The 16,014-nt window shown below is 49.1% G+C and overlaps 1 protein-coding gene across 1 annotated transcript in view; it reads left to right on the top strand.

Annotated features, from left to right (window-relative positions):
* The first annotated feature begins 1,146 nt into the window (after positions 1–1,146).
* RGS10 (regulator of G protein signaling 10) overlaps positions 1,147–16,014 on the top strand; it is a 37,535-nt gene continuing 22,667 nt past the window's right edge. Inside the window, exons 1-3 of the mRNA XM_068548653.1 lie at positions 1,147–1,299; positions 12,190–12,308; positions 13,694–13,780. Coding sequence (XP_068404754.1) covers positions 1,251–1,299; positions 12,190–12,308; positions 13,694–13,780 — 255 coding nt within the window. The 5' untranslated portion in view covers positions 1,147–1,250. The remainder of the gene's footprint in view (positions 1,300–12,189; positions 12,309–13,693; positions 13,781–16,014) is intronic.

The following is a 16,014-nucleotide window of genomic DNA, read 5'->3' as shown; positions in this document are numbered from 1 at the left end:
TAAAGACCAATTTAGAGACAAAGCCTGATACAGAGGAGAAAACTAGGACTCGCCGGAAAGACAATTCCTCGTAAACCAAATCCTGAAGAAAATGGGGCTAATGATACTTCCTCTTGGGCTGTTTTGCAGAAGAAATGAGATAATAGATTCGAGTGGAGCTGGCGGCCCTGAGCAGGTGACTGGCGGCGGGAGAGGAGAAATCAGAAGTAGAGCGCAGTGCGGCCCGAGTGATTCCGAGCGTTGAGCGCGAAGGCCCTGCCTAAAGGTGCGCCACGTGTCCCGAAAGTTAGTGTCTCCGGCCAGCCGGTGTGCGGGGCAGAGGTATAGCTCCGCGCTGGAACCTGAGGGGTTCCTACGGAATTCCCCCGAGGTCCGCCCTTGGAGCCTCAAGACCAAGGGCAGAAGGCGCCCAAATTTCGGAGCCCGCGCAGCGCGGCCCGGGAGAGGGCGCCCACCGGCTCCGGCTCGGCTCGCTCAGCCCGCGGACACCGCGGCCCGGGTCCTGGCAACGCCTCGCTGGCTTTCGCGGCCGTGGGAAGGCCCAGCGCCCACGGAGTCGCGGGACGGGCAAGCCCGGGCGCGCAGGGATCCTGGAACCCGAGGACAAGGAGGCGAAGGCCGTGGGCCGCACCTGGGTTTTGCAGAACCACGAGGCCTCAGTTTCCCGGTCTCTGGACCAGGAGGTGACCCTCGCCGGCCGCCCGGCAAAAGCGCGCGGAGCCACGAAGCGCAGTGCTCCGAAGGCGCCGCGTCCCTTTCCCAGGGCTGCAGGGAGAGGGCGGGAGGCAAGGATGGACGCTGGAGCTGGGGGCAGGGTAGGGCGGGGCTCGGGCGGCTTCTCTGGAGAACCCCGCCGGGCGGCGAAGGGTTCCCAGGACCCGCGAACCGCCTGGGCAGGGTTCCTAAGTCCCGGGCGGCGCGGACTACTTCCGAGAGAGTGCGCTCCGTCCTGGTATCTAGGCCAGGTCCCGGCGTTTGGGAGTCACCCGGCTGCGCCCTGCCCGCCCAGGCACCCCGGCGCGGGGCCGCAGAGCCCCCTCCTGGGCGGGCCGGTAGGGCGCACGGAGCGCGCCACGCGGCGTCTGGCTGGGAGAAGGGCGGCAGGGTGGGGGCCGCACGCTCCGGGGCGGTGCTGAGCGGGCTCCTCCTCCTCGGCCTCCTCCTCCTCGGCCTCCTCCTCCTCGCCTTCCTCCGGCTCAGCCGCCGCGCTGCCCAGCGGATCCTCCTTCCTCCCTGGGGTGCCCGCGGCTATGTTTAACCGCGCCGTGAGTCGGCTGAGCAGGAAGCGGCCGCCGTCAGGTAAGCTCCCGGGACCCCGCGTGCTGGGGATTGGGGCGCCCTCAGGGGCTGCGATGAACCGCCCGGGCAGGCGCTGCCCGCCCAGGGCATCCTTACTAGGCTCGGGCGCGGCTCTGCGATGCCGCACCGAGGGGAGCCCCGGCCGAACGCGCCACTTCTCCCTGCTCCGTCCAGCGCCCCTATGGTCCCAGCCGCGGCGGGAGCGCAGAGCCCCGAGAAGCGCGCTGGGGAGGAAGTTTGTCTGAAAGGAGGAACAACAGCAGTTTTCTTTTTAGTGATGGTCTGGGAGAAAAAGGAGATCCAAAACACCTCCAAACTTTGGAGGTAGTATGGGCTTTAGATTCCGAAAGCAGAACGTCGCGCGAGTTCCCTCCCTTCGGGAGTCCTCTGACTCCGCTGCGGGCGTTGGTGCGAATGATGCCCACGCGGCGCCAGGAAAGGCGCGCCTGGACCCCGGGCATCCGACAGGGCTGCCAGGCCTTGGCTGCCGGACGCCTTCTGTTCTGCGCCGAGGAGCCGAACTATGGGGCAGAGAAGGAGGGTGAATACCAGGTGAAGGGCGCATCTGCAGTTCGCGCCAGGGAAGAGCCGACAAAGGATACAGTTTGCTGTCACTCTCGACCAGCCACAATTTGGAACGATTTGATAGGACAAAGAACCCATGGTGAAGATGAAACCATGCCCTTGATTCCAACCATCTTACCCTTTTCGCTCCTAATAGCTGAGCCCCTTTGAGCGCTAATTGTGGGCCCGGGTCTGTGTTCACTCTGTTTTGTGAATTCTCTCTTCACCTTTAGGGCAACCCATTGAGATAGGCATTGTTCTCCCCACTTTACGGAGAAGGGAACTGAAGCCAGGAGCTATTAGGTAACGTGCTCCAAGTCACACTTAGGTGATGGAGAATCTTTCAAACCCAGCTCGGCCTGACTCTGGAGTTCAGAGGCTTTTCTGCCGCCTCCCACTCTGAGACGCTTCTGCTAGTACCAAGAGGCTGTACATGTTGGCCCATACCTTTTTTTCACCTAATGTATTTTATGAGGGACACTGTGGTGAAGAGGATGGACTGAAAGTAGGTTGGCTGGGTCCAAATCCCACCTCCACCACTACTAGCTGTGGAGCCTTTCTGTGCAGATAAGGATCTGCAAAATGGGAATAAAATACCCTTCTTTAAACACTAAATCGAAGCTGGTTTCTCATCCATCAAATTTTGCAAATTATTGCATTTAATATTTAGGACAACTCTAATAAAGTAGGACTTCATAGAGTTATAAATTGCTTATATTAGAGTTAGTGATCATGTAAACCTTTCTGTGTTACCTGTGGGTCAAAGGATTCCCCTGTGGGCGTTCATTTTAGCCATTCCTTATTGTTAGATATTCACAGGCCTATGGAGTGGTGGTCAGAGCCTGGACTCTGAAGTTAAACTCCTGGTTCCCACCATGACTCTATCATTCAGCTACCTTTGGCAAGTTACTTTTCCTCTGAGCCAATTGCTAAATTATTGGGAAATTTGGAAGCTGGTTGCTAAACCGTAGGTAGCTTGAAATTGGCTACCAGTGGCCATTTACACCGTGGAAATCAGCAGATGCTAAAAATCTAGTTTTTTTGTTTTTGTTTTTCCCAGGGAGAGCTGGTTTACCAGCACACCTCTGCATCTGTTTTCCCATCTGTAAAGTGGGTTCCATAGAGCTGTGGAATCAAATACATGAAAGCATATATATGAAGTCCCTAGTACAGTGCGTGGCGTTACTGAGTAATAATGGTTAGCTGTTATCTTTTCCGCCTTTTCCTATTATAAATAGAGCTGCTTTGAACATCCCTGCACAGTTCGCTTTTGGGTTGAAGTCTTCCAAATAGAACAAATGAATTATGGGCCATACATGGTTTTGGGGTGCTGTTGCATATGGGCAGGTTGTACCCCAGAAAGACTGGGGGCAGTTTTAGGGACACCAATGGAGTGTACCTCTTTCAGGGTAACACATTTTAAGGCTGATGAAATGTGGTTAGGTCACTGATAGAAAGATCAGTAGCTAAAAATCATGGATTGGTATTAAATGCCCGACTTCCAAGAGCCTGATTTCTTTATGATTTTTAGGTTTAATGTCTACCCCCTGATGGGAAAGGACAAATGAGCCCCTGCCAGTTTGGTCATCACCACCCAGCAGTGAGAAGAGGGGAATGTGGGCCCCGAGGCAAAGGCACTGGGAAGCCAGCCAAGTGGTCCATGGGACCCTGGACTGATTTTTTTTTTTGGTAATTTTGAATTATTTTTCTTAAAGTGGCTCTCCAGATTGTGTAAGTTTCTGGCCCCACAAAAACCGGATCCATCCCTGCTGGACCCTGATTTGAGCCTGGCTGCAGTCCTGCCTCCCAGCTCCTTTTACTCCAAACCTTTCTTGCTTTTCTGCAAAATCTTATTGGAGACAATGTCTTTAAACTGAGGTTTGGTGCTCCCAAGGCTTAATTCCAAGTTTCGAAGTGCGATTCAAAGTGCAAATATTCTCCTTCCTGAGCTTTCGCAAAGTGTGTTCACGAACCACAAGGGGGTGGGAGTGGAGGTGGGCTAGACAAAATGCAGCTTTCCAGGCCCCCCCAGACCCCGCCCCCCCCTCCCCGTCCCGGATTCAGTCCTGCGGACCCGAGGTGGGAGGGAGAGTTGGCTGCATTTTTGACAGTCGATTCTCACGGCACTGAACCGTGAGGACCCCTCCAAGGATTCTGTGCACCCACCCTGCCCCCCACAGCGACTTGCACTGTTGATGGTAAATAGGATGCTCTTCGCTTGAAAAGCAAAGCCAGAGCCATGGCCTTCCACCACCCCCTGCGAGCAGAACACTGGCTGAAACGCCAGGGGAATTCCCCGCGCCCCCGCCCTGAGCCTATTATACATTATCCCATTAAACCTCTGGGACCAGTTTCAGATTTATGGCAGGGCTTAAGTTTTTATTTAAAGATGACAGTTGACATAATTTAATGTCTCTGTTGTAACAACCCAGCGGCAAGGCCGGCTTGGCTGCTGGGGGAAATTTTCCCTGCAGAAAATCACTGGGCCGGGCCTTCAGATTCAGGGAGAACGCAGCGGGCACAGAGAAGCGGGGCTGAGCGAGGGGCGTGGTTTATACACGTGTGGTCCGCCCCTCCCCCCCAGCTGAGTCCACGGTGCCGACCTGAACACCACCACGGGCAGCTCGCGGACTGGTGGGTGCCCGGCGCTCGGGGTGCTTTACTTGCCTTCACAGACTTTGTATTTGAACTGATGTCTCCTTTACTCACTGTTAGAAATTGTGGAAACCAGGCAGGTGCCTGGCTGGGCCATTTCCTAGGGCTTTCTGGGTGAACTGAGTCATTTCCCTCCCTGGGGTTGAGTAATCCCCTCGGCCCCCTGCCGCTGGGCTCTGGGAACTTGCTGTTTAAATTGTACTAAATTTACGCTCACTAGTTTCTTCTGCTTCCCCCAGATAGCTCTCCACGGCAGCAGCCCCGGGGGGTGGCAGCAGGGGCCCAGGCAGGCGACAGAAGCAGCTCTGCGATAAGAGCTGTCAGGAGGCGCACACTGGAGCCAAACAGTCCCTTGCAGGCTTCCGGGGACCAATTTCCCTTCCCAGTAGGTTCCCATCTCTCGAGGGCCCCGCCGAGTGCCTGTGGGTCGGCTCTGCTGCCCCCGCTCTGTGGTGGGCTCAGGGACCCCTCATCTGGCTTGCCTTCTCGCCCAGTCACCCCGCTGCCCGCCCCACCCCTGGGTGGCTGGACATTCCCACCTCTGTCCTGTGTCCTCTCCCAAAGCTCCAGGAGGCCCGCTCTTCCAGGCCTCCTGCCTCCCTCTCTGCACCTGAAATGCAGCCTGCCCATCTTGTCTCTCCCCAGACAGCTGCAGAGGCTGCCCATTTCAGAAGGGACAGACCAGGGGACTGAGATCTCTGACCCGAGCCCAGAGCTGCCTGCCTGACCTCACACAGTATCCAGTGTGTCATCTTGCTCGTGTGTATTTAGAGAGTGAGTGTGGAGCGGTGGGCTTTTCTCTTTCCTTCCTTGCCTCCCTGCTTCTCTGCTCCACTTCCTTCCTTCTTTCTTTTCTTTCTTTCTTTCTCCAGTTGGGACATTAAAAACCAACAATACCATCATCAACTGTCTTTATCATCCCACAAATAAGGGTGTTTCAACAGCCCAAATAGTAGGAGAGATATAATCTCATGTAAAGAACTTGTCCTGATACACAAGAATCTTCCAGAGGCTGTTGCTTCTAGGGGAGAGGCTCTGGGTCGCTGAAGGACAGGGGTGATAGGAAGACCTGTCCCACTGGGCTCCCTTGTGTAGCTCTTGTCTTTTGTACCCTGTAAATAAATGTAATTATCTACTTAAAAAACACAACCCAAGACTGTCCCACTCGATCAGCACAGCTCACTTGGTAAATATTTCCTTCTGCTTATTCTCATTCTTTCATGGACCAGTGAAGAAAACTTCATGGCAGTGTGTGGCATTGCAGGCAGATGGCCATCTGGGAATGCCTGGCCTCATCTTCTCAATTAATTTTAATTTCCCTGAGAAAAAGGGCCCGCCTTTTATTTCTTGCATCTTTCCCTGCCCTTCCCTTAACAGCCTCTGCAGCCAGACAGGCTAGGGTTGAGTCCCAGCTCATCGACTTCCTGGCTTTCCCCTTTGGAGCAAGTGATTTAACCTTGTTGTGCCTCAGTTTCCTCATCTGTAAAATGGGCCACCGATGGGCCCAACCTCCAAAGGCTGTGAGGTTGAGATGGGATGTAGTCAGTGTTCAGTAAATGCCATCCCTTTTTACAACCGTCATCCTCCTCTCTGCTTTGTCCCCCGCTCAACCTGACAATCTATCAGAAAACAGCTATCACTATAAATCTATACATGAGCGCCCGGCACTGCAGACCCTGAGGAAGACACAGCTCTTACTCTCAAGAAATACACAGTCTACCCTACTGACACCGGATGGAAGAAGTTACTTATTTGCCCTGAGGTGGGGGCCAGGGGAGAGCAAGGACACATTTCTGCATAAGTCAGGTCCCAGAGGAAGCATGGGGGCTTCTGGAAAGTGAGAAAAAATACGGACAGGGTCTTCACTTTCACCTCCAGAATTGGGCTCCTGGGTAGTTTTTATTTTTTCTGGGCCTTTGCCTAGAAAGTGAGGATTCTAGGGAGGCTACAGATAACAGTCTGGCGTTCTTATTTCCTTCCCTCTGGTAGAAAGTGGAAACCGGGGCCATCTGTTGTTTAGTCCACTCAGAAGAGGATGTTGAGGCTTGTTTTTCCTCCGGACCCAAAAGGGTGCTCAGGAGCCCCGCAGCCACCGTCTGTCTCGCACAAAGCGTCTCTGAGAAGGCAGCGGAGTTTTGGGCTGTGGGGACCTCCCCAGGAAGACCCCAGAGCATGGCACGTAAGGAAGGGTCCCCACCCCTTTGGCTATCAGATATGCCCTCAGCTCACCCATCGCTGGGTGCTGGCAGGCAGAGTAGAGGTAGGGGTGTGTGTGGTGCAGACGCAGGTGCACAGGGGGCCTCTGGAGGGCTCGCCTGAGCAACTTGACTTTTTCTGAGGCCTCAGACCTCGTGGGAAAACTGCCATGAGGCCGTTTCTGAGCCCAGCTGACCTCTCCAGCCTGTTGGCCTAGCTCCGGTCTTTGATGCTTGCTATCAGTATGATTATTTCAAAACGTTTTTATTTTTATTTTCTGCTAATGGCAGTTCATGCAAACCTCCCTGCCAAGGGAATTGCATGCCTGAAGGGTCATTATTCTCAGAAGCTAGATACTGGAGCTGATAAACACTTAAGTAATATTTAGATAGAGGGTTTCCATGACCCAGTTTCTCTGGAGCCTTACACGGATCACCAGTTGTGAAAACGGATTCTCTGCTTCTAAGTGGGATGACTTTTTTAAAAAATGTAATGTTTGATGTGATATAGGTGATATGAGGTTTTAAATCAGTTTTGTGGGGTGTGTACTTTCCCTGAGTATTTTAAAGGAGTATGGTGTGTGTGTGTGTGGTACCAAACCACGTTAGAATTTAGGGTTCACATTTCTGCCTTTTCCTGGGCTTGAATGTTTAGTTTGTTTTCTTTAATGTGCTGTGTGTTTGGGGGGTGCCTTTGACAAACCCTCTGAGGATGTAAGTTGACTCTGCTGTTGAGGAAGCTGGATATGAGGAAGCTGGAGATTTTACTAAAATCTCTGACTTGGGGAAATTGTCTATGTAGGATCATTAGCCAGACCTTCCTGAAGACTAATAGCAGGAATTTGTTCTGATGAGTGTTAGAGATGCCTTTTGAGTATGGACTTCCAAGGAATTAATGTCTGGAGAAGGTCTCTGTTAGATATGACATCATAGCATCTATAAATAATGCATCACACAATATGCTGCAAGCAGTCAGCCTCAGCCCTCTGTACCTGGATGCTGTGCCGGCTTTGAAATAACAGCTTTTACCACACAGAACAGCGTAAACGTAAATGGAAAGCGTATGCCCGTTGTGTTTATGTGCTGGATGATTCTGGCCCAGTCGTAGGTGGGTTTTTGTCTGCAAGGAATTGGACTCTTAGTTTTTGCAGTCTTCTCACACATAAGTGTTATCATTCTTTTTAAGGCCGTCATGTTCTGGCTTCTGTGAGTGTGAAGATGAGCAACTATCAAAACTAACAATGGCAGGCCATTGTGGCAGATGGCCCGGGCTCTGGAGGCAGGACGACCTGGGCTTGGACCGTGACTCCCCGTTTCTAGCTGGGTGCCCCTTGCGAGTTACTGTGCCTCTGTTTCCTCATCTGTGAAGTGAGGATAATACTAACCACATCTGAGGGTCGTTGTGAGAACAGAATGATTTAACCCATGGAAAAAGCTTGGAATAGTACCCAGCACATTGTGAATAATTCGCTAAGTGTTAATGGTTATTATTAGCCAATGACAGATTCATCTGAAAATGAGTATATTGAAACGTAAGTATCGTGCCTGCAAAAATCTGAAGATCTAAAATGCTTTGAAGGGCCCAGGAGGTAAAAAAAAATTATTTTTTTCATTGCAGAAATGTTTTACAGATGATCTAAATGACAACAACAAATGAGCAGAGCTGGACAAAATGAAAACAAACAAATGTCATCACCAACTGCTCCTTACTAGCTTGAGTGATCTTAAAGCTGCTAGAAAGATAGCTTTAACTCTTTTTCCAGCTGTGCATCCCCAACCTACCTTCTTGTGTAATCCATCTAAAATGGAAACTTTTATCAATGAAAAAGGAAAGAAGAGTGTTGGACCTTTGTGTTTCCAAGTGCCGGGAACTGGGAAGGAGTTGGGAAGCTGGGAAATCTTGGTTTTGCTTTATTCTTAAGCTCAGAAGTAAACTTGCTTGCTGTGAAGAAAGGTTATTTCTTTCTCCTATACATCATTGGACTGATTGTAACATTTAAAGTGAACCAAGTTGTCTTAGGAAGCCCTTACTTACACGCATCGGAAAATAGTGGAAGTCTACTTGTACCGACGAGGATCCTGAGAAATGGAAATGCCTCAGGTTAGGGGGCAGTCTCTTAGGGCATTGCCAAATGGAGTGGACCTCTGCCAGTCTCATTGGAGGTTGGGGATAATGACTTGGAAAAGAGAGACATCATTAAGTGAATGGAGTTTGCGAATGTTGCTCTAACTAGAGCAATCAAGCCTTTTAAGCCAAAGGCCTTAATCAAAATTGAAAGACAATCAGGAAGTCTTGGCAAAATTCAAGTCAGTATTTCTGGAAAAGTGAAAACACATGGCAGTAGAGTTTGAGTAGAAGATTCCTATAGTAAAAGGTCTGCTAGGGCAGAAGGTAAGCAGAAGGGCAAGAAGAAATTTCTCTTTATGCATGACACCAAAGCCAGAAACTAATAACCATGGCTATTCGAGATACTTTCTGTGTCTTGGTATGCTTTCTGGGCCAGCCCTGAAAATTCTGTGACTTCTGTAACAGTGTCAGCCATAGATGTATTTCATGACATCGATGGAAGGGAAATGGTAGCCTAGGAGGGAACTGAAAGGAAGGGCCACCCATCTGCAAACTCCTGTGTTCCGAGGCACCCTGGGGTTCCATAGAGGTGGTCCTGGTGGGGACAATTGCCCGCATATTTAAGTCCCAGTACTGGTTCCATCCAGCAGTTCCTTAGCTGGGTCACCTTACCCTCTGGACCTTTATTTCTCAGTCTGTTAAATAAGGAGACTAGATCGGATGAGTGGGTTTTGAGTTGTAAAACTTTTTGTTCACACGAAAGCCAGCACAGAAACCTAATATGCAAAATGACTAGAGTATGAAATAAAAGAGGGGAGTGAGGGAGCAATTGTCTCATGGTGGGGATGGCTGTCTTATCTCTCAGTTAACCAGAAGACCTAGTTAACCAGAGCACTCTATTGGCTAAATGGGAATCCACCAAGTGTATTTATTTGCAAGACAGTGAGGCCATGAAAACCCAAATGTGGTTTGGTTTATTATTGAAAAGAACGTCAAGAGTTTTGGAATCACTACAGGCCAAGGTTGAAAAGTTATAGCCAAAGCAGTTGTTCTGCAATGGCGAGAGAAATTTCTGGCTACCTACGATTTTTCCGGAACAGCGAACTTATGTCTCTAATTTATTTACTTAAGAGAAGATCTGCTAGGGGAGTGGAGTAAACTGTCAAATTGTATTCTTCGGGTAAAGAACAGGGAGTAAATTTGTGAAATGCTTGGCAGAATGAACCCTGTTGCAGAAATTTCTTATGATAATGATCTTTTAATTTGATTTATACTTCGTTGGGAAGAAATGCAGTGTTCAGAAGCTTGCCGTTTTAACATTTGCAAAGAGAGCAGAGAACTAATTTAATATCCACGAACTGAAGGTTCACTTTAGAGAAGTGTCAGGTCCATTTGTGATGATTGAGTGAGTTTGCCTCTCAAGTAAAGGAATGGATTTGTCCCGAACAACTCTCTTATGTGCTCCATCACCAATGCATATTGCTTCTGCTTTATTTAGCCCAAATCAGCCAGTCAGTGTATAGAACCCAGGTAGTTTTCCCAGATGCTAGGAGACCGAGTCTCAGCTGCTTGAGAAATTAATATGTTTGTTGACCTCCAATAGAATACAATAGATCACAGAAGCTGAGTTACTTCCATGTTCAACATATTCTGATACAACTTTCCTCCAAAAACATTTGAAACCATATGACCGACCGCCTAGCTACTTGCAGCAATTAATATTCATAAGACTTTTAAAATTTATCCTTTTAAAATGTTTTGTTTTGCTGATTTCTTAATTTAAAGTTTATTTTCGGGCTTCCCTGGTGGCGCAGTGGTTGAGAGTCTGCCTGCCAATGCAGGGGACACGGGTTCGAGCCCTGGTTCTGGGATGATCCCACATGCCGCGGAGCAACTAGGCCCGTGAGCCACAGCTACTGAGCCTGCGCGTCTGGAGCCTGTGCTCTGCAACGAGAGGCCACCATAGTGAGAGGCCCGCGCACCGTGATGAAGAGTGGCCCCAGCTTGCCGCAATTAGAGAAAGCCCTCGCACAGAAACGAAGACCCAACACAGCCAAAATTAAATAAATAAATTTATTTTTTAAAAAAAATAAAAATAAAAAAAAAATAAAGTTTATTTTCTCCCAGATTCAAACTTTTCTTTAGAGAGACATGTCTCTACTTTGAAAAAAAAAGAGAGCAGTGGAGAAAAGAAGTATTAGCTATAAAAATAGTTCACTTGATAAATCATTACTTTAAGGAAGCAGAGAGAAGAACTAATATTTTTTGAGGGTTCACTGTGAGCATCTAGGTGCCTGATGTGTTTCCTCCTTTAATCCTTCTGATAACCCCAAGAGATAGGGGGATTATCTTCATTTTACACAGAGTTTTGCCCATGTTCACATAGTTCGAATTGGCAAAACTGGCTTTGGAACCTGGGCCCATCTGAAGTGACATTCCATGGATTTTCCCTTGACTCCAGGAAGGGGCCAAATTCTGTAGATGAGGTGTGTTTGTGTTGTTACTTCCTCCTTCAGGCAAGTAGCCAGAGTGTGTTAGTTGGAGGTCCCCGTCCCCTTTCCTTTAGTCAAGAGGCTCTTTTTAGAGGTAAGAGTAAGAGAGTGCAGCAGATGTGCAGGTGCAAAGTCACTGATTCATTTAGCCTATGCCCGTCGTAACAGCGTCCCGCCGAGACATATTGGAGCCTGAGAGGCACAAGGAAAAATCAGTTATAATGATCCTGTCTTTATTTAAATTTTTGGTATTTTGCTCATTATGGAATTTTTTTGCATTAATTTTGATTTTTCAGAATATTGCATGAAAACCTCATTTACATGATGCCTGAGTTTTTTGGGCACCCCCTTAAATTTTGCACCTCTGGCCAGTGCCTCCCTTTCCCCACCCTAGTCCCGGCCCTGGTACACACTTTAATTTATGTGCCAGGCAATAAGCTACCTGCTGGAGATACATCAAGATGCAGAGGAGCTTTTAGACTGGTGAGAGCCGGTCGTGCAGTCACAACACAGCAGGGTAATTATAAGACTGTGCACAGAATGTAATGGGGAAGAGTTGCTGTTGAGTCAAGGTCCCTGGGAGGAGGGCTTGAGGGAGACTTGAAGGCTGCCTGTGGGTCAGCCAGTGGACACGTGGGTGAGGGAAGGATATATGGGGAGTGTTGGGAAATGACAAGTCCCTTCTTAACTGGGAGCCACAGTTTTCCGCATCTGTAAAATGGAGGGAATAGCAGCAGCCCCTTCATAAGGCTGTTGTCAGGACTAGAATGAATTCACTGTGTTAGGCACGGAGAGTAGATTCTGGCATATAGCTTACTATTACATCTTAGCCATAATGGTGATGATGACGATCATAATGCCCGTTGTAAGATGACAGTATCTTTGGGCCACATACAGTCTAAACTTTGCTTTGCAGACATCCACGACAGTGATGGGAGTTCCAGCAGCAGCCACCAGAATCCCAAGAGCACAGCCAAATGGGCGGCTTCTCTGGAGAATCTGCTTGAAGACCCGGAAGGCGTGAAAAGATTTAGGGTTTGACTTTTTTCGTTGTTCACCGGGCTTGATGCACATACAAAGCAGTTTAGAAGCCTGTGGGTGGAACACAGGCCAGGTTTTAACACTGTCTGTCCCGACTTGAGAAGCAGAACTTCTCACCTGTCACGACCAAGATGGAAATGCTTTCCTGGGTAGTCATGGACCAGCACGGAGGGGCGTGCACAGACTGTTTCTGGTTTTTTTTTTTTTTTTATTTGGTTGCACCAGGTCTTAGTTGCGGCAGGCGGGCTCCTTAGTTTTAACACATGGGCTCCCTAGTTGTGACATGCGAACTCTTAGTTGTGGCATACATGTGGGATCTATTTCCCTGACCAGGGATTGAACCTGAGCCCCCTGCATTGGGAGCGCAGAGTCCTATCCACTGCGCCAGCAGGGAAGTCCCTCTTTCTGGTTTTTATATAGCTGGATGGGAGGGGGGTGGGGTGATGAGGAAGAGGTACTGTGCTCATTGGCAGAATCTACAAAGAATTTCCAGCTCTGTGACACCTGGGAGGGGGTGGTCTGGGTCTCTCTGGTGTGAAGGTTTGTTCACTTGTATGTTGGGGATTCTCAGGATACATATTAACAGAGTGAAAGAGGCTGGACATCAGCTGACAAAGTGAAGATGAACTCAGAGAGGAGGGCAGGTGGGTGGGGAAGTGTCAGGACTGCCTAGAAATGGCCTGCAGAAACCCCAAGTGTCAGAAGAAGCACAGGTGAATTTCAAGAATGCCTTGTATCTGCCTGAGTCCCACTGACTTCTGTCTTTAAGTCTTGGGTCAGGCCAGGATAAGCCCTCACGCGTTGGTCTCTGTAGCAGACTCCAAGGAGGGGGTAGCAGGCATTTCTGGACACAGGGCCACCATCTAGAGCACCGTCTAGATCTCGGGGAGAAAACTTTTCCGTGCACAGCAGGATAGCTGGCTGTGCCACTAAGCCCCCAACATCTGCCAAAAGAAAGCACACCTCCAGCTTGAAATAGTTTTCACTGTGGCATTTTTAGACATGCTTAGTATGTTTTCTTTTCTTTTGTTTAAAAAAATGAGCCTGATTTTGGAGGAATGTACTTTGCTTAAACACTGGAAGGAACTAATATATCTTCCACTTTAATTTACTTTTTGGTAATTTATTGTCAGTTGAGAATTGTGAGTAGATTCCTACTTCATTTTTACTCTTCTTCACAGTGTCAAACCCATTACGTTCAAATGCATATGAAATTTCAGCTTTAACATTAAACATACACTTTGTTTTCAGGGTGGAGCTTTTACAGGGTGAATGAACACCCTCATTTGTTGAATTTTGACTTAGTTCTTGAAGGGAAATGCATTATTTGTTTTTTAAGTAGAACACTGTTTGATATTTTTTCTTCTTTTCATCCATAGGAATTTTTAAAAAAGGAATTCAGTGAAGAAAATGTTTTATTTTGGCTAGCATGTGAAGATTTTAAGAAAACACAAGATAAAAAGCAGGTACTTCTACTCTATAATCACATTCTTGGTAATTTTCTTCTCTCCTTATAAAGTTACATTTTCCTTTCCAATAAATTTTGAAATTGCCTAGGGAAATCTGATCCACATTGGATTTTGGGGAAGATTTAAGCTTCAGAATAGCCTATGTTGTATTGATCAAATATTAACAATTTTTTTAAAAAGTGTGTTAATCTATTTTTAAAAATTAATTAATTAATTTATTTTTGTCTGCGTTGAGTCTTCGTTGCTGCACACGGGCTTTCTCTAGTTGCGGTGAGCGGGGGCTACTCTTCGTTGCGGTGCACGGGCTTCTCAATGCGGTGGCTTCTCTTGTTGCGGAGCGCGGGTTCTAGGCGCGCGGGCTTCAGTAGTTCTGGCACTTGGGCTCAGTAGTTGTGGCTCGCGGCCTCTAGAGCTCAGGCTCAGGAGTTGTGGCTCACGGGCTTAGTTGCTCCATGGCATGTGGGATCTTCCCAGGCCAGGGCTCGAACCCGTGTCCCTTAACCACTGCGCCACCAGGGAAGCCTTGTTAATCTATTTTTAAATGGAGCTGTTCAAATGGACAAATGTTTAAAGTAAAAGTAATGATTTAAGTCATTGAGAGTTTCTCATCGAGTATGATTTCTTTTTCGTGAATAAGTTGTGTGAATGCTTCCCCCAGAGTTTGACATGTCTGTGTTTTGTACGGACACCATAAAGCAGATGTGTGGTGGTAAAAGCACAACGCGCATTAGATGGATTGTCAGTTATTCAATATATCTTTACGAAACACCTTGTAGTTGGCAGGCATCCCACGTAGAAAGTTTCTGACTGTCCTCCGGGGTGGATGTGTGCTCTTTGCAGGAGGTAGCCTTTAGCTCCAACGCCAGCCAGATTTTCTGCCACTGAAGGTTGGGTGTTGGGGAGGTGGCGGAGATTATGGGGAAGGAGGCTGGTGGATTGGGTGTGTTTACGAGGCTCGTGCCTGTGTATTTCTAAGAGGCTAGTGGCTAAATGCCTACAGGAGCCGGTAATAATGTGCACGAGTGAGGTTTTTCTGTACGAGGCTGCAGGGAGTGGTGGGGATTGGGGCCATCAGGGGGTGGCCTGCCCTGCCTCCAGAGGCTGTAGCTGGTTGTTTAGCTGACTTTGGCAGTGAACGCTTTGGGGTCTGTGGCCGTCCGAGCTTTCCCTGCTTTGGGTTCTACCCACCTAGGTCTTCGCTTGCCCACCCTTGCCCCAGAACCCTGAGGGACCTTGCTTCCTAAGGCATCTTCTCCCATCTTTAGTCTGATGCTGCCTGTTTTTCCAGAGAAGCTGGACATTTGGATTCTTATGTGAAACCATCCAGTTTTATAAATGATGGAACTAATTTTTTTTAAATGTAAAACCTTGCCTGCCAAACGAAACGTATCCTTGGGCAGATGTGGCTTGTGGGCTGCCAGTTTTTAAGCCTCTGGCTCCCAGCGCTGGAATCCATGAGGCCAAAAGCCATTATGCGTTTGCAGAAAATGTCTCTCGTTGGTTTATTCAAAGGCTTTTCCACCTCAGACACCCTTTCCCCAAGATGGAGCAGTGTGACCTTCGCTCTGTCACCTTCCGCTCTGTAGGGGCAAGGATGGATTCCAAGAGCCCTTGAGCTGAATTCCCTAGGTCAGCCCAGAAAGCCATCCCGGGCATGATGCTGGGCATTTGCTTCCTTCCTGCTTCTTCACCCTGGATGACTTTATCTGAGCCCTTTGGGTTGGTGAATGGTCTCAGGTGTTGGCTGTGCCCCTTCAGGCAGGGACGCCCATCGCAATCCCTTGCCCCCAGCACCCAGCACAGGGCCCAGGGACAACCGTCAATAAATGCTGGCCTGGGCAGTGGATTCACCCGGCCTCACCCTCAAACCCTAGCTCAGGGTCAAGCAGGCAGACAGATGTCCACTTCGCTGCCTTAACTTGCGTGTTGCAGGTTAGAGGGGCTGACAGGCCAGCCAGCCACCCCTGCAGTGTACAGCCCAGGCAGCCGAGGTCCCCACGCGGCTGCACTGGGACTTGAACCTGCCCCCTGAGCCGCCCAATCGTTTTCCCTGCACGTGATGCTGACGTGGCCCTCAATTCAGTTGAGTTTGCCAGATCTTTGCAGCGCGCCTGCTCGGGGCCAGGCCTTGTGAAAAGCATGGGTGACACACAGGGACAAGACAGATGAGACTCTTTAGGGAACAGGCCTCTAGAGGGGAAGCTGCTTGTTCAACAAGCCTTTGCAAGTGT

Source organism: Eschrichtius robustus, chromosome 7 (genome assembly GCF_028021215.1).
Source record: "Eschrichtius robustus isolate mEscRob2 chromosome 7, mEscRob2.pri, whole genome shotgun sequence".
In the NCBI taxonomy this organism is placed as follows: domain Eukaryota; kingdom Metazoa; phylum Chordata; class Mammalia; order Artiodactyla; family Eschrichtiidae; genus Eschrichtius; species Eschrichtius robustus.
This window is presented reverse-complemented; position numbering and strand designations above follow the sequence as displayed.